At 44.0% G+C, this 23,969-nt stretch overlaps 1 protein-coding gene across 1 annotated transcript in view; it reads left to right on the forward strand.

The window, feature by feature from the left end:
* Positions 1-23,546, forward strand: part of Tmem132d (transmembrane protein 132D) — a 769,582-nt gene extending 746,036 nt beyond the window's left edge. The window contains exons 6-9 of the mRNA XM_045157859.1: positions 9,521-9,726; positions 12,702-12,975; positions 15,243-15,434; positions 20,370-23,546. Coding sequence (XP_045013794.1) covers positions 9,521-9,726; positions 12,702-12,975; positions 15,243-15,434; positions 20,370-21,557 — 1,860 coding nt within the window. The 3' untranslated portion in view covers positions 21,558-23,546. The remainder of the gene's footprint in view (positions 1-9,520; positions 9,727-12,701; positions 12,976-15,242; positions 15,435-20,369) is intronic.
* Positions 23,547-23,969: the final 423 nt, after the last annotated feature.

The raw sequence follows: 23,969 nt of genomic DNA on the forward strand, positions 1-23,969 counted from the left end.
CCTCACAGTCATTACCCTAAATATTAATGGCCTTAGTTCACCCATCAAGAGACACAAGCTAACAGGATGGATCGAAAATTAGACCCCTCAATCTGTTGTCTTCAAGAAACCCACCTTACCACTAAAAACAGACACCTTCTCAGGGTGGAAGGGTTGAAAACAATATTACAAGCAAACTGGAATAAGAAACAAGCAGGCATAGCTATATTAATATCGGATAAAATAGACTTCGAATCGAAAAAGACAAAGAAGGCCACTTCCTGCTTCTCAAGGTAACAATCCATCAAGAGGATATTACAATCATGTATTTGTATGCAGCAAACACAGGGGCACCACAGTTCATAAAGCAAACCTGCTTGACAATAAAACAGAAATAACCACCAACACCATCATAGTTGGGGACTTCAATATACCATTATCAGTAATAGGCAGATCATACAAATAGAAACTCAGCAGGGAAGTAAGAGAGCTCAACAAAACCATAGATCACTTATACCTAATGGACATCTATAGAACATTCCATCCCAAATCCATAGACTACATATTCTTCTCAGCAGCCCATGGAACATTCTCTAAAATAGATCATATACTGGGTCACAAAGCCTGCCTCCATATATTTAGGAAGATTGACATAATTCCCTGCATTATATCAGATCACAATGCTATATAGCTAGAAAAGAACAACCAAAGATCCACCAAGAATCCCAATGGCACCTGGAAACTGAACAGCACACTTTTAAACAATAAATGGATAGTGGATGAAATTGCAAAATTTCTAGAAATAAATGATGATGATAACACATCTTACCAAAACTTAAAGGACACAATGAAGGTGGTCTTCAGGGGAAAATTCATAGCACTAAATGCCTTCATAACAAAGGCAGAGAGATCCCAAATCAGTGACCTAACCATTTACCTAAAGGCACTGGAAAAGCAAGAAAAATCCAACCCAAAAAGCTCCAGAAGAAATAATTAAGATCAGAGCAGAAATTAATGAATTGGAAACTAAGAAAAATGACAAAACAAAGAGCTGGTTCTTTGAAAAAATAAACAAGATTGACAGACCAATTTGATCCAGCAAAAAATAAAGAAAGAAAGAAATAAAGAGAGGCTTCAAATTAACAAAATTTAAAATGAAAAGGGAGAGAGCACAACAGACATAAATGAAATTGGGAGAATCATCAAGACTTATTTGAAAAACCTCTGCTCCACAAAACTGGATAATGGAGAGAAGATGGATAAATTCCTGGACATATGCCATCTATCAAAGCTAAACTCAGAGCAGATCAATCTGCTAAGCAAACCTATCACACTCATTGAGATTAAAAAATGTAATAAAAAACTTCCCCAAAAAGAAGAGCCCAGGACCAGATGGCTTCTCAGCTGAATTCTATCAAACCTTCATGGAAGAACTCAAACAAATCGTCCTCAAACTGTGCCACACAATTGGAGAACAAGGAAAGCTACCCAACTCCTTTATGAAGCTAGTATCACCCTAATTCCAAAACCAGGCTGAGATGCTACATGAAAAGAAAACTACCGACCTATTTCCCTGATGAACTTAGATGCAAAGATCCTGAACAAAACCCTCACAAACTGAGTCCAACAACACATTAAAACCATTATCCACCTTGATGAAGTGGGATTCATCCCAGGAACACAGGGGTGCTTTAGCATATGGAAATCTGTCAATGTAGTACACCACATAAACAAGGTGAAACACAAAAACCACATGATCATTTTGATAGATGCAGAAAAGGCCTTTGACAAAATACATCACTTCATGATCAAAACATTGGAGAGAATTGTCATGGTTGGTTCATATCTTAACATAATAAAGGCAATATACAAAACCCCTAAGGCCCCAATAATATGTAATGGAGAGAGACTGGAGGGATTCCCATTGAGATCAGGAACAAGAGAGGGTTGTCCACTCTCACCTCTGCTCTTCAATATAGCACTGGAAGTCCTAGCTCAAGCAATAAGACAGAAGAAGGAAATAAAAGTGATACAATTTGGAAAGGAAGAAGTTAAGTTAGCTCTATTCGCTGATGACATGATTGTATATGTAAGAGACCAGACGGACTCCATCCCAAAACTCCTGAAGGTTATTAACTTCTATAGCAAAGTTGCAGGATACAAAAACAATGCACAAAAATCAGTTGCCTTTCTATATGAAAATGACAAAGACACAGAGAAAGAAATAAGGGACATGGTCCCAATTTCAATAGCAACAAAAACAAAAAAAAAAATAAATAAATAACCTTAACCAAGGAAGTGAAAGATCTATACACGAAAACTAGAGGACTTGAGAAAATGGAAAGACCTCCCTTGCTCCTGACTAGGAAGAATTAACATTGTGAAGATGGCAATCTGACCAAAGGCAATATACAGATTTAATGCAATTCCAATTAAAATCCCAACATTGAGATAGGAAAAATGATATCAACTTTCATATGGAAAGGCAGAAGGCCTCAGATATCCAAACATATCCTCAGCAAAAGAAATACCTCTGGAGGCATCACCATACCTGGTCTAATGCTATGTTACAAAGCCATAGTAATAAAAACAGCATGGTACTGGCATAAAAGCAGAAGTATAGACCAATGGAATAGACTTGAGGAACCAGACTTTGGGTCAAGCAACTATAGCTACTTGATATTTGACAAAGGCCCTAACAATATAGGCTGGAAAAAAAGACAGCATCTTCAACAAATGATGCTGAACAAACTGGATAACCATATGCGACAAACTGAAACTTGATCCACACATCTCGCCATGCACTACACTGAAGTCTAAATGGATTAAACACCTCAATATAAGACCAGAAACTCACCTATTACTGAAAGAAAATTTAGGAAGTACTTTCCATGATATAGGAATGGAAAAAGACTTCCTGAACAAAACCCCAGTAGCTCACAATCTTAAACATTCACTTTACCAATGGGATCACATGAAGCTGAAGAGTTCTTCACAGACAAGCAAACAATAAGCAAAGCCAATAGATTACCCAGAGAATGGGAGAACATGTTTGCTGATTATCCAACTGAAAGAAGCCACATCTCTAGAATCTACAAAGAACTCAAAAACCTAAACTATAAAAAGTCAAACAACCCACTCACAAAATGGGGCAAAGAGCTGAATAGGCAGTTCACAGAGGAAGAAATACAAATGGCAAAAACACACTTTAGAAAATGTTCATCATCCATAATCATCAGAGAAATGCAAATTAAAACAACTATGACATTCTACCTTTTCCCAGTAAGGGTAGCAAACATCAAAAAAAAATCAAATGAAAATAAATGCTAGTGAGGATGTGGAGAAGTAGTAATACTCATCACTGTTGGTGGGAATGTAAGATGGTACAACTATTTTGGAAATCAATATGGATACTCCTGAAAAAGCTGACTATAGAGTTACCAACAGGCCCAGTTATTTCCTTATTGGGCATGTACCCTAAAACCTTTAAACCACAGTCCAGAGAGATTTGCTCAACCATGTTTATAGTGGCTCAATTCGTAATAGCTAAGAGCTGGTATCAACCCAGATGTCCATCACTAAAAAAATATATAACTAATATATGGTATCTCTACCTGATGGAATTTACACAGCAGTAAGAAAAACTGACACAGTGAAATTTGAGGAAACATGATTGAATCTGGAACAGATCATTCACAGTTAACTTACCCAATCACAGAAAGATAATCACCACATAGTCTCACTTATCTACAGCACATAACCTGAATATACTCAAGATGCTGACATACCCAGCAAGCATCTTGAGGACTAGACAATAGGGTAGGTGGGGAGGGAGTGGAAGGCAAGACACAAATCTAGACCCAAAGAGAAATGGTACCATAAAATTCTACATCCTAAAAGGCAGACCAAATGGTTGAACCTTCACCAGGCCTTAAAGGGAACACCTGAGCCACAAGACACTGGAGAGGGTATGATGAAGACTGACCTTAATCTTCTACAGTCTCTCTCTCTCTCTCTCTCTCTCTCTCTCTCTCTTCTCTCTTCTCTCTTCTCTCTCTTCTTTCTAACTCTTTTATATTAGTTATCTTTTTCTTCCTTTTCTTAGAGGCACTAACCTGTAACTCCCAGTACCAAGATGTGGCTATCATCCACAATGAGGTTTTGATAAGAGATACCGGTTTCCTAAAAGAAAGACAGATTTATGTCAGAGTACTTGATGACCCACCAAAGGTTAGTGGTAAGACCCTACTGCTGAAGACACCATATGCTGTTGACATGTAAAATGGAATGACGTGGCTGGAAGCTGGAAGAGAGTCAGTCCCCAGACAGTCAGCACATCTAGTGCCAGAAGGTGCTACATGGGTGACTGGGGGAAAATGACCAGTATCTGTCCAAGCAACTCATGGTCTAACCTGCTTAGCAGCAAATAACCTGTCTCAAGGCTCACACAAGTGCAATAGTGGCACACAGCCATGGTGGGAAACCAACTGCTCTTGATTTGGCTAACTCAGTAGAACAGGACCCATAGCTGGAACTGGGAAACAAATCAGAACCATATCCAAACACTAGCACTTTCTCCATTATCAAGCTACCACCAATTGTGGGCTACCAGAGGGCCTACACCTATTAAATTTTCTATAAAAAAATAAATTTGTCTGGTGCTAACTTTCTCTCTGTTGGAGAATCTGCTTCTCTTTCTTAGATAGATGAAGATCCTAAGGAGAGAACCACCCCATCATACCTCAAAAGGGTTCCAGCTGAAACTAAGAATAATTGGTGAAACAAGCAAGGGTGCTATTTTCTTGGTGAACTGGGTACTAGCACAAGGGTGAAGGAGATTGGCACAGAGAACAATCAACTCCTACCAAGTCAGATATCCAGAGACCCAGAGGCCCCCAACACCTCATCACTGAAGCAGACCAAAAATGAACCCAACATGGCTCAGGGAAATTTTGCGGAAGAGGGGTGGAAAGGATGTCAGAGCCACTCATTGGGTCATGATATGCAGAGACATTTCTCCTACCTATAACTGTGGGTTAACTCCAGAATGCATGACCCATATACCTCAACCAGGAGGGGCCAGAGGGAGGGGGTAGGGCATGGAAGAGGCTATCAATGGTACCAACTTGACTATATTCACTGAGTACAAAACTAATTAATAAAAAAAAGATAGAGACAGAGAAAGAGAAAAAATATAAGCAGTTTAAATTTAGGTACTACTAAAACCATGCCAAATCAAATGTGGCAATAGGAAGTGAGTTTCTATTTTGTAGAAATCTAAAGAATCAACAAATATGGGCTGAAGAGGTGGCTAAGTGGCATAAGGCACTTGGTCCACAAGCCTGTCAACCTTTATTATTCCCTCTCAAATTTGAATCCCCAGCATCTACGTAATGCTGGCTGCACAGGTGGCACATATGTCTGTAATCCAACACATCTATAACAATGGGAAGTGGACACAAGTGAATCCTGAAACTTGTAGGCCCAGCTGGCCTGGCCTTCGCAGTGTCAAAATAACAAAAGAAACCCTGTGTCAAGCAAGTTGGGAGGAGAGAACCAACACCCCCAGGTTGTCAGCTGACCTCCGCATGTGTACCATGGCATGCACAATCATGATTATCATCACGTATATACACGTTCACACCTAAATGAAAAACTGACAGAAGTACATACTGGTCAGTCATTTCTCATGCTCTAACTTAACTTTATATATTACATTTGTCTAAGTCAAAAGCTTGAAAAATTTGTGTATGCCAAATTTGTCTGTTCTTGATGGCCTGTACTTCTTCTACCCAAATAAAACAAATTGCCAAAAAAATGATAAATAAATAAATAATTGAAAAAAATTAAAAACAATGTTAGGGCTGGAGAGATTTCTCAGTGGTTAAAGCACTTGCTTGCAAAGTTTAAGGGCCCAGGTTTAATTGTCCAGTACCCACATAAAGGCAGATGTACAAAGTTGCATACATGTCTGGAGTTTATTTGCAGTGGCAAAAGACCCTGGTGCATCCATCCTCCCATTCTCTCATTCTCTCTCTCCTTCCCCCCCTCTCTCCCTCCCCCCCTCCTTGCAAATAAATACATACAAATAAAAAGACAGCAGGCATGGTGGTGTACACCTTTAATCCCAGCACTTGGGTGGCAGAGGTAGTAGGATCAATGTGAGTTCAAGGCCATCCTGTGACTACATAATAAATTCCAGGTCAGCCTGAGCTAGAGTGAAACCCTACCTCAAAAAAACAAAAAACAAAAAGAAAATAATTAAGTTTAAAAAAGAAATAAACATAACATGATTCATGATGATTGGTGTCCCCAGGACATTTCCCAAAACCCCTAAGTTCCTATCATCACCAAAGTTTCCCAAGGGGCTGCCATATTTGTATTCCTCTCAGATCCTTCTGTCTCCCTCATACTCCAGGCAGACCATGCCTCTCCCTGCTGAGTATTATCTTCTCTGTTTGCATCTAAATCCACTCATTGAATGTCCCCCATTAGGACACACCTCCTATAACCTGGGGAGTGATGTGTGCATCTCCCAGTGTAGACCCCAGTTACATTCTTGGCCGCATCTGAATTTTCAATAATCACAAGCTTCATAGCTGCCTTTTCATGATGGTATCTGTCCTCATCTACCTTATTCACCTAGACCTAACCTATTAAATCCATTAATTCAACATGTTCTGCTCTGTTTTTATTGATACAGTGGTCAGAATATAGTCCCTGTGTATGACAACAGTCAGAATGAACTCTGTGAACATGAGGTAACAAATAACCCAGTGATGTGCCCAAGGAAAGGGCTTCTCAACCTACTCCCCTGTTCCTTCTGTGCCCAAGGCTCCATAGATGTATCCTTGCCTCTGACAACAAAAGCCAATGGTCATCTCAACAATAGACAGGTCTCAGCTACAGAACAGGGAAGCTCCAGAAGTCCCTTGCAAGGGAATGTTCTAGCAATGAATTAACATCTACCACTCATGCTTATGACCTACACCTGTGGTCATACCCCCACTTAACAGCAGAAAGCCAAAAAGATAAGCTTACTCTGGGCCTGAGGAAGAATCAGGTGTCATTCACAAGTAATCCCATGGCTACCTCAGTGTGGGTTATCACTGCATGCACTCCCACATATGTGAACAGCCATGTTCCACAGAGTGGGGACGGAAGCTCTGAGTCCTGGGTACAGGTTGCCTCTTCATCTCCAGAGAGATGGCTCTGCACCAGTGACAAGCCAGCTCTACCTCCACAAAACATTTTCATCCTGCCCCAATATCTGCCACACGCCTTGTCTCACTACCTTGAGGAATAAACAGTAAACTAAACAACAAAGACAGAGATGGTGTTACACTCAAAACCATCCTGGCATACACTTCTGGCAGTACAAAGGAGGATCCTGTGGCTCGATGGCCCAGGATAAGATCAGGGTTCATTTACATGAGACACTCTGGCAGGAGGACCCTGACAGTTAAATTCATAAGAGCCTGCTTCTGAATATGACTCCTATCAGCAATTTGTTTTAGTATTTCCTTTCTTCCTTCCTCCCTCCATCCTTCCTTTTTTCCCTTGCCTTTTTCCTTCTCTCCCTCTTTTTTCATTCTCCCTTTTCCTTCTCTTACCGCTTCCAATTTCCCTGTTTTCTTCCTTTCTTTTTTCCTCCCTCCCTCCCTTCTTTCCTTCTTTCTTTCTTTCTTCCTTCCTGCCTTTCCTTCCTTCTTTTCCTTCCTCCACTCTCTCTTTCCAGAAGGCAGCTCCTCTGTAACAACTCATAAAGGGTTATAAATGGAAGGCTGAAAAAAGAAAAGGCCTTACATTAAAGGTCCCTGAAGCAAGACTGGCCATGCCCAGGCCACAAATTATAATAAACCATCCAGAGCTCGTTCCCTTCGATATTCCATTTGCTATTGGTAGATATTGAGAATGAGAAAATCTTCTGACTCACAAGTGGAGCTAGGAACCCATTTCTCTCCCAACTTATTGATCCACCTCTTGCCAGGCCGAGTGCACAATAGCCCCGTTTTTTTCACTCTGCACCCATGCTGCCTATGCACCTTTGTGGGAAATGTCTTTGTGCTGTTCGCACAATCTGGTAATTTTGGTCTGCTTTCCTGTACACCTCTTTAACTGCTAAAAGGGGATTTTCATCCTTTAAGAAGACGGAAAGCAAGAGAGCCCTCAGCCAGAATGTTACCTGTGAGGAGAGCGAGCTAGCTGTGGAGACTCACCTGCGAGGAGACCAGGCCCTGTCTCTTCAACACAGGCCCCTAGAAGTCATGACTTAGTGTCCCTGGGCATTGAGGTTTATCTGGAAATGATAACAGATGTGTCCTGGGCTCAGTGAGGTGATAAACAACATTTGGCAACCATCCCTGTACTATATCAGGTGCTCAATTAGTGAGGTTCTTTCATGCCCCTCTTCTCCATTCCTGACTAGTACACTGGGGTGCACATACTCCTGATCTCAAAGTTCAGCCTTCTCTTCCTCTGTGGGTTCTCTTTCAATGTCCTCTAGAAAGCATCACCACAAACTTGGTGGCTTGCAAAAGAGCATGTCGATTCTTTTGTGATTCTGAAGGTCTGTAAGCTGGAATCAGTTTCCTATGGGCAAAACCATCCACCATTCCTCACCCTCCCCCACTTCATACAAACACGGCATTCTACCACTGTGGCCTCAGTGTTTGTTTTCTTCCCCAGCTTCACCAATGCCCCTCGGCCTCCTCTGATGAACACATCTGAATCTCATGTAGGATGAATCCAAATAAGCTAGGAGGGAGCAAGGGAGGGAGCTGGGAGGAAAGAATATTCTTTACATCAAGACCCTTTGCTTAATTGTTCACAATCACCAAGACAGAAACAATGCATGTGCCCACTGGAAGATGAAGCAAAAGGAAAATATGACACCTATTCCTAATGGAACACAATTCAGCCTTGAAAAAGAAGGGGATCCTGCCATTTGTAACTAGAGGGCATTCTGCTGAAGGGCAAAGAGTTTATGCTCTTACTCATTGGAGAATCCAAAAATGTCAAACTCTCAGAAGCAGAAAGCAGAATCAATCATAAAGCCAGGGGCAAGGGAAGGGTAAGGAGACATCAAAGGATACAGAAAAGAGAGCCAAAAGATCAAATGTACAACACCATAGCTACACTCAACAGTACTGTCTTGTGTATTTGAAATTTGCTAGGTGAGTAGATAGTAAATGCTCTTACCACATGCAAAGGCAATAGTGAAAGTGATGGGGTGGCCTAACTTCACTGTGGTGACCATTTTACAACATACATGTATGCTGAGATCTCACACTGCATGTGTGCTACTTTGTTTACCAATTATTCATTTGCCAACCCCACCTGGATCAACATGTTTAACTTAGTCACACCTGAAGTGCCTTGTGCAGCACCTGTCATAACAGCACCTGCCACCACCTGTGTCCACCTAGTATGGTGGCCTTCCCCACCCCCCAGCAGCCATAGTGCCTTTCTGTTTCTTGGGCTGTGGGATATGATGAATGCTCACCCTCCTCCTCGCTCTTCTCCCTCCTCCTACTCCCAGGTTTCTGACCGATGTGACTATGTCTTTGTCAATGGGAAAGAAATGAAAGGCAAAGTGAATGTGGTGGTCAGCTTCACCTACCAGCATCTGAGCAGCACTCTGGAGATGACAGTGTGGGTGCCACGACTGCCCCTGCAGATCGAGGTCACAGACACAGAGCTCAACCAGATCAAGGGCTGGAGGGTCCCCATTGTCTCCAATAAAAGGTAGGCAGAAGCGCATGTGGAATGGGAGGGAAGTGAACAGGTACCAGTGTCAAATGGTAGTCTAAGTACTGAGTCTGCCTCCATCCACCAGCTCTGGTCAGTTCTGAGATCTGCACTTGCTCCCCTTGTCTTTACAAGGCCGCAAACTTCCTACAACAGCAGAAAATGCATCCTCCTTTCATACTGGTTAGGACAGAATTCCAGAACTAAGTCTTGTCTTCACTGGGGTTGTGCACCCTTCTTTATATACCTAGTGTGTCCAAGTACCTAGACCCATTCAGTAACCACAACTCTCATGTGGAGCCAGAGAGCTGGAGGAAGAGGCTGGCTGCCTCAAAGAGCACATGAGCCTCAGTGACGGGGAGAACTGATGCCTGGAAGGAGAAAGCACCTGTTGCCCACTGTGGAGACATCGGGATTCATTCTTCCTGACCAGAGGCTGTCTCCTGCCCCAGTGCAGAGACTCTGAGCTCTTGGCCTTGGCACTGTAAGGTCTGAAGCTCATCTGCCCTGGTATAACTGATGCACACTTGGACAGGGTTTGGAAGAGTTGTAATTCCCCCAGCATACATCAGGCAGACAGATGAGCACTGGGTAAGCAGAGTCATGGGAAGCCTAGGTCCTCTATTGAGACTGTCACCTTGGGGGAGCCTATGCACAGAGATCCATGCATGAGAGGCATTTCAAATGCCAGAGTATGTGCCTAGTCACACAAGGAAAGAATCCTTCAGGCTGTGACCCAGCAGAGAGTGAGGACTGGTTCTCATCTGAGGGAGACTTTGAGGTCCCCTTCTTAGTTTATAACTCTAACCCATGAGGTCACACCCCTCCATGAGGATCTATTGGAGGCTAGTGGTTAGCACTGGGAAGAAGAAGACAATATTTTCTTCAGTGGTGTAGCCACTGGTCAAGTTGCCTGTGCTCCTATAAATAAACCCATGCTCAAGCAAACAACCCTAATTAAACTCAATTGTGTCACCAAACAAAACAAAACAAAAGACCAAAAGAATTCAAAGAAAGAGGACTAGGGGAGGAAGAAGGCTTTCAGTGGGAGTAGGAAGAGGGACAAAAGAAGGTGATAGGGTGAATATGATCAAAATACATTATATACATGGATAACATTGCTTAAAAAACAAATAATTAGTTAATTAAAGGATAATTCCACCTCCATCTTGTGATACCTGAGAGAGAGCAGAGTGAGGATTGAGGCACGTGAGTACCAGATAGAGCTCTGGGGTTTCCGGCACTAGGTTGGGATGGTGGTGTTACAGCAGGTATTTCTGGGGTGTAGGGACCAGAAGGGATGACTCCCCAAGACTTGTCCAGGTCCAGCACAGATAATCCCAGATGCTGCCACAGCTGCCAGGCTTGTTGAGAGTGAGCAGCTGCTATGGTGATGAAGGCTGAGACGCTGCTGGTGCACATATTGCCCACATCTCACTAACTTGGGATGAAACATTTCCTCCAGGTGCTGCTGGCTTACAGGGTTTTGCCAGTCACCACAGCCATTGCTGTGCTTATCTCAAAACTAAGCATGGCTTGAAGAGCAACATATGAAATCTCTCAGGTTCTATGCGCTAACAGATAGTCATGGCTTAATGGAGTTCTGGGAGCTGGTTATCTCACAGGCTGCAATCTGTCTGTTGATGGTGCCCAGTGCCTCTTCCTCAGGTTCCTATAGAGAAGAATCTCCATCCAGGCTTATATATGGATTGTTAGCTTCCCTCAGCTCCTCATTGGCTGATGGCCAGTGAAAAAAGTTACCTACCATGGGGATGTCACCATAGGACAGGAAACTCAAAACATGTGAGAGTGAGCCAGTGAGGAACTAATAAAAAGAATGTACAACATGCAGGTGTTACTGTCTAAATCTGTATGCTTGTACACACCTGTAATTCCAGTGCTTGAGAAGCTAAAGCAGGGAGATAATGTATACAAAACCAACCTGGCCTACATAAAGACTATGGCTCAAGAAACAAACAAAAATCCTAATAAGAGGGGCCATCAAATCACATTTTTTTAAATATTTTCTGTGGGAGGTAGTACATGTGTGTGCAGGTGCACATATATGTATGTCTTTCTCAGTTGCTTTCCACCTGATGTTATAATACAGGGTCTCTCATTGAACATAGAGCTCACCATTTCAACTGAGCTAGTTAGCCACTGAGCCCCATGGATTCATCTGGCTCTAATTCTCAAAAGCTGGGATGACAGGCACATGCTGCCACACATGGCATTTTATGGGAAGTGCTTTCTTTGCCTATCGAGCCATATCCCCAGTCATTGTTTCTTTTTTATGTTTTTGCATTTGTGTGTGTAATGTGGTGTGTGCAGTATATGCACATGCCTGTGCCTTTGTAGCACCTCTTGTGCTTGCCTGTAGCAGGGTGCACTCACCGTGGTGGCTGGAGGGGAACATCAGATGTCCCATTCTGTCACTCTTATACCTGCCCTTACTCAAACAGAGTCTCATTGATTTATGAACTTGCCAGGGGTTTCTTCAAGCCTCGGTGATACTCTGTTCTTTGCTCCCCACAGAACTGGGGTTACAGACACACATGGCCATGTCTATTTGTTTATGTGAGTCCTGGGGATCAAATTTGAGTGGTCTATTAGGCCTCCTCAGGCCCTCATGCTTGCACTGGAAGGGCTCTTAACCACAGAGCCTTTTCCCCAGGCCCTAATCAGTTTTTCAGAGGCACTGGGTATAGCCCACACTCCAAGAAAGGGTGGCATAAGTGAACACAGGAGATATTAACTGCTGTCATACCACTTCCTTCTGGCCAGGCAGGGCTCATGCCATGATAAAACCAGTGGCTGGGTCTTCGCAATTTCACCCTGGGTGTGTTTGAGCCCTAAGTTCAGACAAGCTGGGAACTCATTTAGCGGTAGTTTCATGGAGCACCCACCTTCACAGAACACAGAAGTTGTGACAATAAATAAGTATCTGTTCATCTGGATTGACTCTTTGACAGGCCTTCTGGGGACAGTGAGGAAGAGGATGATGAAGAGAGGAGAGGCCGAGGCTGTACCCTACAATACCAGCATGCCATAGTGCGCGTCTTGACCCAGTTTGTGGCTGAGGCATCTGACCCTGGGGGACACCTAGCCTACCTATTGGGCTCAGACTGGCAAGTGGACATTACAGAGCTGATAAATGACTTCATGCAGGTGGAAGAGCCCAGGATTGCACAGCTTCAAGGAGGGCAGATTCTGACTGGGCAGGAGCTGGGGATGACTACCCTCCAGGTGAGGCATTCCCAGAAGCAGGCTGGGTTTGCTATATATTTCTCTGTCACATGAGACTTAGCCATCTGTTGCTTCTTTGGGGTATAATTTTAATGAAATTGTCTGGTGAACAGTGTGCATAGTATACGTGACATACTATGGGAGAGACACTGGCTCAGCCTCTGATTGGTCATGTCATGACCAGTTGGTCATGACCCCAACACATGATTCCCTCTAAGCTATAGCAGACTTACCTCCTTGATAAGCAAGTCCTGGAAGGAAGCATAACAAACTTCTGAGTCACAGGCCTGGCCAGGTCTTGCTAGCTGTTCCTGCACACTTGACCATGGCCATCCAACACCTCCATCTTGCCATAATACTGTTGCCACCATTGAGTCACAGCCTCCAGCCTGAAAAGACTAGAGCATCTCCAAAATCTCCTGAGGGCTGGAAAATTCTCATGGTTCCATCTCCTGCTGGGGAATGGACAGCAGGCAATGGGACATCTGAAATGGTCACTGGGGCAAAACACTGGGCACTGAAATGGGCACTGTCCTGGGAGGCTCATGGGTTTGTCATTTAGTTCCAATCTGAGAATAATGAATAGCCCCTTCCTTAGCAGCACCCATTTAGAGAAGAGGCAAGAATGTTGGGCAATCTGTGAGACTTCTAAAGCAGCCATATATGAGGGACTCTTTAGATGAAACTATATTGGGCTAGGTAGTGTTTAACAACATCCATACTAGAAAACAGGCTGGCATCACAATCATTTTATGCAAGGAAGTAAACAAAGCAGTCTCTAGGCTGGGGAGATTGCTCAGCTGGTAAAGTCCTAAACCAGAGTTTGGATCCCCAGCCCCAAGAAAAACTTTTGGCATGGTGGCATGCACCTGTAATCCAAACACTGGAGACACAGAAGCAAGGAAGATTCCTAGGGGCTGTTAGACAGCTAATCTAGCTGAATCTGGGCTCATTAAGTGGCCCTAGATCACAAAATAAGGTGGAGAGTGACTTAGGAGGACATTCAACATTGACCTTTGGCCTCCACATGTACATATACACATGCACAGAACCTACATACATACAAACACACACATACATCTGTAGATAAATAGTAAATATCATGAATGCCATTTTAAAGTTATGTCAAACAAACATAAGAGTTTCCAATCTCCACCATTGACTAAGAAGTTAGAAGAAAATGCTACGACCCAAAACCTGCCCTGAACACATGGAGTTATTTTACTTGTCTTTCTACATTACAGTGTAAGTTCAGAGAGTGATCATGTGTCAGAGAAGAGGAAATAGACCAACTTCCTAAGCATGAAGCAGAGATCATCCTGGCAAAGAATCTATCCCTAAAACTGTTCTATCTATTCCACTGGGTCAAGTCCTCTTGAGCTGAGGGATCCCTGAAAAAAAAAATTGTTTTGTTGACATGCACCCCCAAAACATGAAGAAGATAGGAAAGTGGAGGAGCAAACCCACTTCATCCAAGAAGCTGAGGACGCACACGAGCACTAGGATCACTCTTCATCCATTGGGTAGGGCAAGGGGCAAGATTTTCAAATGCAGAATTCTGGCCCAAACTGGAATGGCCACACTCCCAGGTCACTATAGGTGCTGAAGAGAAATGTGGCCTCTATATGGATGTCAGAGTGGGCTCAGCACCTGTGTGTGTGCATATATGAAACAAAGCAAGATAATATTTCATAGCACCTCTGGCCATCCTCGCTCAGAGCTTCCCAAAGGTGCAACACAAACTCCCAGTGGAGTGAGACTATATCGGATGGTACACTGACTAAGAGCTACCCACTTGTTAAACAGATTTCCCGGGTGAGAAACAAATGAATACACAACTAGCCTATCATCAACTCCTGGTCCCTATGTGATGGGAAGCCTCTTTAGAAATAAATCAGTTGAGTAAAATAATTTTAAGCAAATATGCAATGATGACAGCAGAAGTGGTCTGTGCTGTGCATGAATCACAGCATTCAAAGAAACAAAAGCCAAAGCCACCCTCCTACCAAGGTGAGGGGTTGGGCTGAGTGACAGGTGGACTTGATTGGGGGGGGAGGGTGACAAGCATCCCCCCTTGTTATGTTAAAGCACATTATGTTTCCATAGCCAAGGTCTGTGTTTTTGAGGAAAGCCTTGATAAATAAGAAATATTCCCACTTCTTCTGGCTCCATATCTGTCATTGTCCCTACATGGGTCTCATTGGTGCCATTGGATGAAGTGCTGAGACTACAAGGAACCTCTCCTTTTCACGTGGTTCTGCCCTCAGATCCTGTCCCCTCTGTCGGATACCATCCTGGCTGAAAAGACTATCACTGTACTGGATGAGAAGGTGACCATTACAGACCTCGGGGTCCAGCTGGTGACAGGACTGTCACTCTCCTTGCAGCTCAGCCCTGGAAGCAACAGAGCCATTTTTGCCACTGCAGTGGCTCAAGAACTTCTACAGAGGCCCAAGCAGGTAAGGGTTGGGGCAGAGACTCTCAAGTCAGATGTATCTCACATTGAACAGTCTGACCCCAGGTGAGGTCAGCACACATCAGGTGTGTTGGACACTAAGTAGACTTCACACCAGGTGGTTCATCAGGTGGAGGCATTGATCAAATGATTCACACACTCATAGAAGGGAGCCTGACACACACCCTCACACAGATGTTTCTCTAGTGCAAAGGGCCTGGTGATGCAGGTGGCTGCTCTGCCTCCTGCTTCTTGGCTCTCTGGAATAGAGATTGGAAGAAACTACAGCAGTGACCATGACAGCCACCCAGGGGCCAAAGCACAGAAGGGATGCTCTCCCAAGTGCTGAGGCTGCTCCTACTCTCCTTCCTCTGTCCAGACAGTCATGGCTGGATCTACTGGAGTTCACCCAGGAGTGGGAGGTGGGCAGAGAACATAGCAGACTCATGATTGGTGCAGTCTTTGGCCAGGTCCAGGAAGGCACCAAGGAACAGATTTGGAGACTGAAATGGAAACTAGAGATGGTCCTCTTTCAGCTCAAGACTGAAGCAGAACCATGGTGAGGTCACTACGATTCCCTTTCTCTCTTTTTGAGGCCAAAATGCTAAAAGAATGTGTTGTGTGTGTTTGAGTATTGTATGTCTGTGACTGAATGTAGGGATATAGGTGTGCATTGTGTGTTGTATATGTTAATTTTGTGTGCATGTTTATGTATGTACATGTGCCTATGTGCACATACATAGTGTGTTCTATGTACATATGTAGGTTTTGTGTTATATGTATTGTTTGTTGTGTCTATGCTGGTGTGTGGGTGTCTGTGGGTGTTCTCTGTGCTCTGTGTATATGATATATATGTGCGTAAATGCAATAGTTTCCTGACAGAGGCGACTATGTATTGGGATGTGTGGTGGAATGTGCTCCTCACACTCTTTAGAGGTAGACTGGCATTATTTCTTAGAAGGAACTTAGAAATTTGGGTGAACTTTCTTAACAGCAAGAGACAATAGTCCCTGGCCATTTACTCCCTTTGTGCCCCAAGAGAGGGCCTCATCCTTTACATGGGGCTGCAGGAAGCTGCCAGCCCACTGGAAAGACTTTTCTAACCGCTTCCCTGAGGCTCAGAACTCCTTTTTCTTCCTCTTTCCTTCAGCAGGGAGCCCCACCAGGCTCCACCAGCAGAGACTGGTTACACAGAGAGCAGGAAGGAGGGCTGAGTAAGCCTGGGCACATGCAGCCTCCCATCTTCCCAGCTGGACCTACATTCCCACACCCCTCTCAGGTGCTTGCTAGTCCCTTGGCCCTTATGCCATGGCCTTTGTGTGCATCCACATTTGAGAGTGGATAATCCTAGTGACAGATGGAAATTCTAGGTGAAGTCAAGCCTCCTTTGTGTCAAGGAAGGATAGCCACCAGCCTGCAAGGTACAGATAGCAAAGAAATAAAAACCAGAAGCTTCTTTCTGGCTTAGTAAGTGATAGTTCACTTAGACAATAAGGCATGGCCAGAACCAGTGCCAATCCATCTTCTGGCTAACTTCCTGCACCATGGATTGCATGACCTCAATTCTTGCATGCTACTTTGCCTGATGAGCAGCTCCAAGGAACCTCCTGCCTTCCTGAGAAATCTCTCCTTGAGATTTCTGACAGAGTGGAGCAAAGATAAAACCTATGGCTTTCACACTATGTCCTGACTGACTTCCCATGTAGCAGCTGGTGCAAGCCACCATAACAAGATGAGAACTTGCTGACTGAATTAGAAGGAGTGGAAGACACCAACAACATTCCAGGAGTCCTTGTTACCTCCAATAGCTGGGCAACACCCATGTAACATTTATGTAATCTCCAGTAGGCTATTAGGTTAGAAAAAAGAGAAACCCAAGAAAATTTACATTATATCACAGGGAAGCAACCAGATGACTTGGGGGCTTTCAGCACCTTCTTTGCGACCCATGTAGTCTCTGTTGTTCCCACTTTCTCTCCCTTAGGATATTCTTTCTCTTCCTGTGAATGATAACATACTCAAATATTTGCTTATATATGACCCATCATGGCTAACACCAAATATGGGCCCCACTCCCCAATTTTGGATTAAGTCCCACTACTTATCTTCCATGCTGTTTTACTTCTTGCAGACATAAAAGAGAGCAAATAGTCAGGTCTGATGCCTCTCTATGCTGCTTGGACTAAGGACTGTCATGGTACTCTCTTGCTTCTAGCAATAATGGCCAGCAGCAGGACCAATAGCCTTCAGGGCTGTTCAGCTGGCTAGGTTCAGGGAAGAGCAGGAGCCACAGTACATAGAGGAAGAGGCGAGCAGTGGGTCCATCCTATGTCTCTCAAAATGATATCTTCACTGAGATCAATGATTCAGGTTAAAAATGGAGGTACACTCAATGAGCTGCCTACTCAAAGTATTCATGAAGAAGATGATCTAGGGCTGGAGAGATTGCTTAGCGGTTAAGCGCTTGCCTGTGAAGCCTAAAGACCCCGGTTCGAGGCTCGGTTCCCCAGGCCCCACGTTAGCCAGATGCACAAGGGGGCACACACATCTGGAATTCATTTGCAGTGGCTGGAAGCCCTGGCGCGCCCATTCTCTCTCTCTCCCTCTATCTGTCTTTCTCACTGTCTGTCGCTCTCAAATAACTAAATAAAAAATGAACAAAAAATATTAAAAAAAGAAGATGATCTAATCCAACAGAGTGAATTATGTTCTGCTACTGGTATTAAGATAAATAGGCAGGTTGTCAACCTGCCTTCTAAATATTTACAATTATGCCCATAGATGAGTGCTGCTGTCAGCCTCCTTCACAGAAGTTTCTTTTGCAATGGGTAGAGAGAGGTTAACACAGAGATGTAAGGCTGGCAAAGTTGCTGAGAATAAGTGACTGTTGAGTGCTTAGCATAAATGGAACATCTATAATACCTTCTCCAATGCTCAGATAATATCTCAGAAAAGGAGACAGAAAGAATGGGAGAGTCAGAGGATAGGAGAGAGTTCTGTGGAACACTGTCTTCTGGACAACACAGCCATAACACTCATGAATTCATAGCCACTATGGTTTCCTACACAAAATTGACCCTATCAATATTCCATAATGGATATGGGAGGACTTCATGAGGCCTCACCCCTCCCAGATTAGCTATTGGCAATTAATAGTCACTGAAAGTGGGTCATATCCTTTAGTGATATAGCCACAGGTCAGTTTCCCATGCTGCAATAAATAATGCCCCTCCCCTGCACCCATGCCCATGTATGCAACCACAATTAAACTCAGTAGGTCACTCCCATTGCTAGGATAAAATGTCTGACAAAAAAGCAATTAAAAAGATAAAGGGTTTATTTTATCTTGCAGTTTCAGTTTTCAATCCATCATGACCAGGAAGGCATAGCAGCAGGAGCTTGAGATAGCTGCTCATAGTCAGTCCATGGTGAGGAAGCAGCAAGTGAGGAATGATGCTATTCAGCCAGCTCTTTGCTTTCCATACATGCAAAAACTCCAGTCCATGCACTGGGGCCACCCACAGTTAAGGTGGTTCTTAATCATGATAATCCCTTACAGAGTTGTACAAAGGCTAACCTAATCCACAGATCCTGCCAATTTAATAATCAGCATAGGGCTGGAGAGATGGCTTAGCAGTTAAGTGCTTGCCTGTGAAGCTTAAGGATCCCAGTTCAAGGCTCGATTCCCCAGGACCTATGTTAGCCAGATGCACAAGGGGGTGCATGCATCTGGAGTTTGTTTGCAGTGGCTGGAAGCCCTGGCTTGCCCATTCTCTCTCTCTCTCTCAAATAAATAAGTAAATAAAATTAAAAATCAGCATAAAGTATCACATGACCTCCTCAACCATAGACTTTTATGACATTTTCAGTACCAGTTATTTATTACCTCCTCTGGCCTCAAATCCAGTCAGAGAGCAGCTTCCCCATAATAGACATGCCACATTGCACCAGTTGGCACATTTGGCCTGGCTGGCTGGGCACAAAGCTTGCAGGATACACTGCTGGTTAAGAACACTGATTACTTTTATACCCCAATAGACTGCATAGCCCTTTCCATAACCCTGACAACTAGTCAACAAGAAGGTGTCTAGCTCAGCTTCATTTTGATATCCCAGTGTCCTGTACCCCAAGCATGTGGTATCTTCAGCAGTAGGGTCTTCTGGTGGGCAACCAAATGCCTTATCAATAGTATATAATTCTTTGGGAGCATCAAGGCCTCCCTAACTTGCTGGAAAGTGCCTCACCTCTAGTACTGACATTTCTGACATACAATTTATTATTGCACAGAAAAATGTGTCTTCTAATACCACCAGAAAAAATGTCAGTCTTGTTATAGAGGGCTTAATCCAGCCCCATTTTAATATTATTGTTGGCCTTTTGCTATTTTATTTTGGTTATATATCTTTATATAATTCAGCTTCTTTTATGGTCTACAATGATACTTTTCATCACTATCTCTTTGTGTGTGTATGTGTGTGTGTGTGTTCATATGTATATGGAAGTGCATATGTGTATATGTGTACACATGAATGTGGAGAACAGGGCCTGATGTCAAGTGTCTTCCTTGATTACTCTCCACCTTGTTCATTGAGATAGGGTCTCTCACTTCAATCCAGAACTTGCTAATTCAGCTAGTTTAGCTAGCCAGCTTGTCAGTGGGATCTACTGTCTCTTTCTGCCAAGCACTGGGATTACAGACGGCACTCCATGCCCATCTGGCACTTATGTGTGTGATGGAGAAACAAACTCATGACTTAACTCTTGCACAGGAGGTGTTTTGCCAAATGTACTGCCTCCTCAAAGCCCCTCATCACTATTTATGTACTACTTACTAATTCTCAGTTCCTGTAGGCAGGGTCTATGGCCATGTATTTTCATGCTAAGACATGTCGCTCTCTGAGCTTTCCTTCCCATGTTTACCAATTTCTCTTTTCCACAGGAAGCAGCCATCAGCTGCTGGGTGCAATTCAGTGATGGTTCAGTCACACCTTTGGACATTTATGACAGGAAGGATTTTTCCCTGACAGCCTCATCCTTGGATGAAAAGGTGGTCTCCATCCTTCAGAACCCCAAGTTCAAGTGGCCTATCATTGCTGCAGAAAATGAAGGACAAGGGGCACTGGTGAAGGTAGAGATGCTAATCAGTGAATCCTGCCAGAAATCCAAGCGGAAGAGTGTGCTAGCTGTTGGAACAGCCAACATCAAAGTTAAATTTGGCCAAAATGATGCAAACCCCAACAACAGTGAGAGCAGACACACCAGAGCTGGACTTCATGTGGAGAATAACATCAGTGACAGGAGATCCAAAAAGCTCTTCCAGGAATGGGGAAGCCCTGAGGGGCCATTCTATGGCAGCTCTTCCATGGGGCTCATAGAGGGAAGGGGTGGCACGACCGAGAAGTCAACTTTCCAGAAGAAAGACAGACAGGAAAGCCTGTTGGAGGAAGAAATCCACTTGCAGACAGTGACCACAGACCTTGCTAGCTTTCCAGACCGGGAAGACCTCCCCAGGAGCAACATGGACATGGAGGAAAATGATGAACTCTCACAGACTTCCAAGGGGCTGAGTGATCTGGAAATTGGGATGTACGCTCTGCTGGGTGTCTTCTGCCTGGCCATCTTGGTCTTCTTAATCAACTGTGTGACCTTTGCCCTGAAATACAGGCACAAACAGGTTCCCTTTGAGGGGCAGGAGGGTATGAGTCACTCCCATGACTGGGTTGGGTTGAGCAACAGGACAGAGCTTTTGGAGAAGCACTTGAACTTCACCTCCTCCCAGGAGGAGCAGATCACTGCCATTGACCAGGGCATTGACTTTGAGGAGAGCAAGTTCCTCCTCAGCTCAAACTCCCAGAACAGCATCAATGGGCAGCTGTTAAAGTCCACAGGATCCACAGTCATGGATGGAAAAGACCAGAAGGGTGAGCCCCCAACCTCTCCTACCTCCAAGAGGAAGAGAGTGACATTTTCTACCTTCTCCACTGTCTCTTTGGATGATGGCTGCCCTTCTGGGAACACCATGGTGATGAGTAATGAGGATGACATTAAGTGGGTCTGCCAGACCCTGGACCCTGCGGATTGCTCAGAGCTTCACAACTACTTGGAAAGACTGCATGAAAATGCATAAACCAGACATATAGACACTTGTTCTCACCTTTCAGCCTTTAACCTGGGCATGGGTGGCAACCATGCACCCAGGGGAGAAATAGATGAGAGGTCAAGAAAAGGGTGACACTGTCCACCAAGCCTCAGAAACATTACTCCCCACTTAGCTGGGGAGAGCCAGAGTTGGCACTGAGGCACATTGTAGCATATGATGCTTTGCTCCAAGTTAAGAGGTTGTCACACATGGTGAGATTATTTAAACTTGGAACAAAAGCAATTCTGAACCACTGAGCTGAGTGTTTCTTAGGAAAAAAAATTCTCTCACTCTCTTTAATCTGAGCTATTTGGGCTTATGAAATCCACATGGCTCTGATTCAATACCACAGTCCATGAAGAAAAGTGGGTGTCAGTGTAAGCATGCCAGATCAATGGGAGGTAGCAGGATCAGCAGAGCTTGCTGTGAGTGTGGTCACAGGCAGAGACCAGTATTATGGTCAGATGTAGGACCCAAGGTAGTGAGCTATTATCACCAAAGATATGTCAGATCCAGCTGGGGATTATTGAAAGAATAAGGCAGATGTTGACAAGGACAGTAAGGCACTACATGGGCAAATAGGCCACAGGTATCTTTGTAACTTCATGCCAAGAACAAGCAAACACGCTCACCTCTGGAGCAATTCTTAGCATCCCTCTCTCTGTAAGCAAGGACACTGGACACAGAGTCTCAATCAGGCTCAGAGAACTAGGCCCCTTTAGTAAGTTCCTCCTATTTGAACTTGACCTCCTCACTCCAATATCACCTTTCCGATAGCCCCTGGTCATCTATGCCTGGGAAAGAAGAAGGCAATTTCCAGTATCCATTTCTTTTTTTGTGTTTTCCCAGAGGTTCTGTGGCAATATCAGATGACCTTCTTTCTTGAGAAGCTCCCAGGGACATATTTTCTTCTGACAGAGCTGGTCTCTGGGGGTAAGCATTTTTCACAGTGAATTTCCCTCCCTGCTTTTCTAGAAACAAGAAAAGGCAGTTTAGTGAGGAATCAACAACCACTAATGTTGAGTCTTCTGTCCAAGAACATGTTACCTGGGCATTGAGACAAATCTGTGTGGATGTACAAGCTTGGATTCCAGGTGTACAAAAGGCAGGTGTCAGGAAGATGGGCCCATACACACCTGGATAGCATGGAAAGAATAAAGGGCAGGAGGTGTGTCTGTGTGTGTGCATGTGTACATGCATATGCACGTGTGTGTCCTCAAACAAGTACAAGTTGCCCAAACTCTTGTTCCTAAAATAAGCCCTAAAGAATGTAGCATTGGATAAACTCAAAATGACTCTCGGATAGCAGTACAATCCTTTAGTCGCAGAGCCTAAGAGGATGGAGGAGGATAAGTAGTGAAAAGGTTCCTATTCCATTTCATGCTTGCTGCAAGGAGAAGATGCTGAGCTAAATAATGGGCAACTGACATGAGCCTGGAAAGATGGCAGAGGCATCAGACAAGATGAAGCCATGCTGTAGGGTGGACTTCCTTTCTTAATGTTAACTTTTGCATCATTTCTTTCCTCTGCCTTCCAGGTATCTACCGAATTCTCTTTTGAAGGGTCTCTGAGTTTCTCTAAACCATTTCTCTGTGTGTGTGTGTGTGTGTGTGTGTGTGTGTGTGTGTGTGTGTGTCTTTCTTCTTCTAATTCTTCTTCCTTTCCTATTCACTGCATTTCTTGCCTTTTTATCTCTTCCCCCTCTTTTTTTCCTTTTCCTCCTTTTATTCTTCTCATTCCTGCCATATAACAGAATCCCCATATGCACCTGTGTGTGAGTTCCTGTCTTCCTGCCCCCACAGCTGTGGTACTACCCTTTCCCTCTGACAGCCAATAAGTCACATGCTCTCATTTCCAGGTTGACCCCTTGTTTGAGGTGATTAAACCATCATCCCTCTGCTTTGTTGCCTACTTTCTCATTGCGAATAGCTCTCACCCCTGTAATGTTCTGTTGAATACTGCAGCTGCACCCACCTCCAAATCCATCTATGTGTAGAATGTACTGTAGATTGTAAGAATGTATTATATATTTATAAAGTTCCAGAGACTGTAAATATAAAATGTGCACTCAGTGGTTTTATGGCTGTTCATCTTTCCACACACTGACCCCTCCCAGGATCCTGCTTTGACTGTGAATGGCTCTCCCAATCCTGTGGTTTTGGTGAATGAAAATGCAGATTTAAGGTTCTAGCACAATTCAATTACACCCTGACATCATGTAATGCACTGTCTGCATTGAGGGGATGTTGACACATGGTGAAAAAGTGCATTGTGTGCTAAGTATCTCTCCTTCAGGACCTGAAAGGATTTGCAAACAAATCACATGTGTAATTCTCTCCTAAAAGCCTGCTGACAGATGGGGGTGAGAGCCACAGCAGGCAAGCACAGTACAATCCAGCT

The sequence above is a fragment of the Jaculus jaculus genome, chromosome 8, assembly GCF_020740685.1.
Source record: "Jaculus jaculus isolate mJacJac1 chromosome 8, mJacJac1.mat.Y.cur, whole genome shotgun sequence".
Taxonomy (NCBI): Eukaryota; Metazoa; Chordata; class Mammalia; order Rodentia; family Dipodidae; genus Jaculus; species Jaculus jaculus.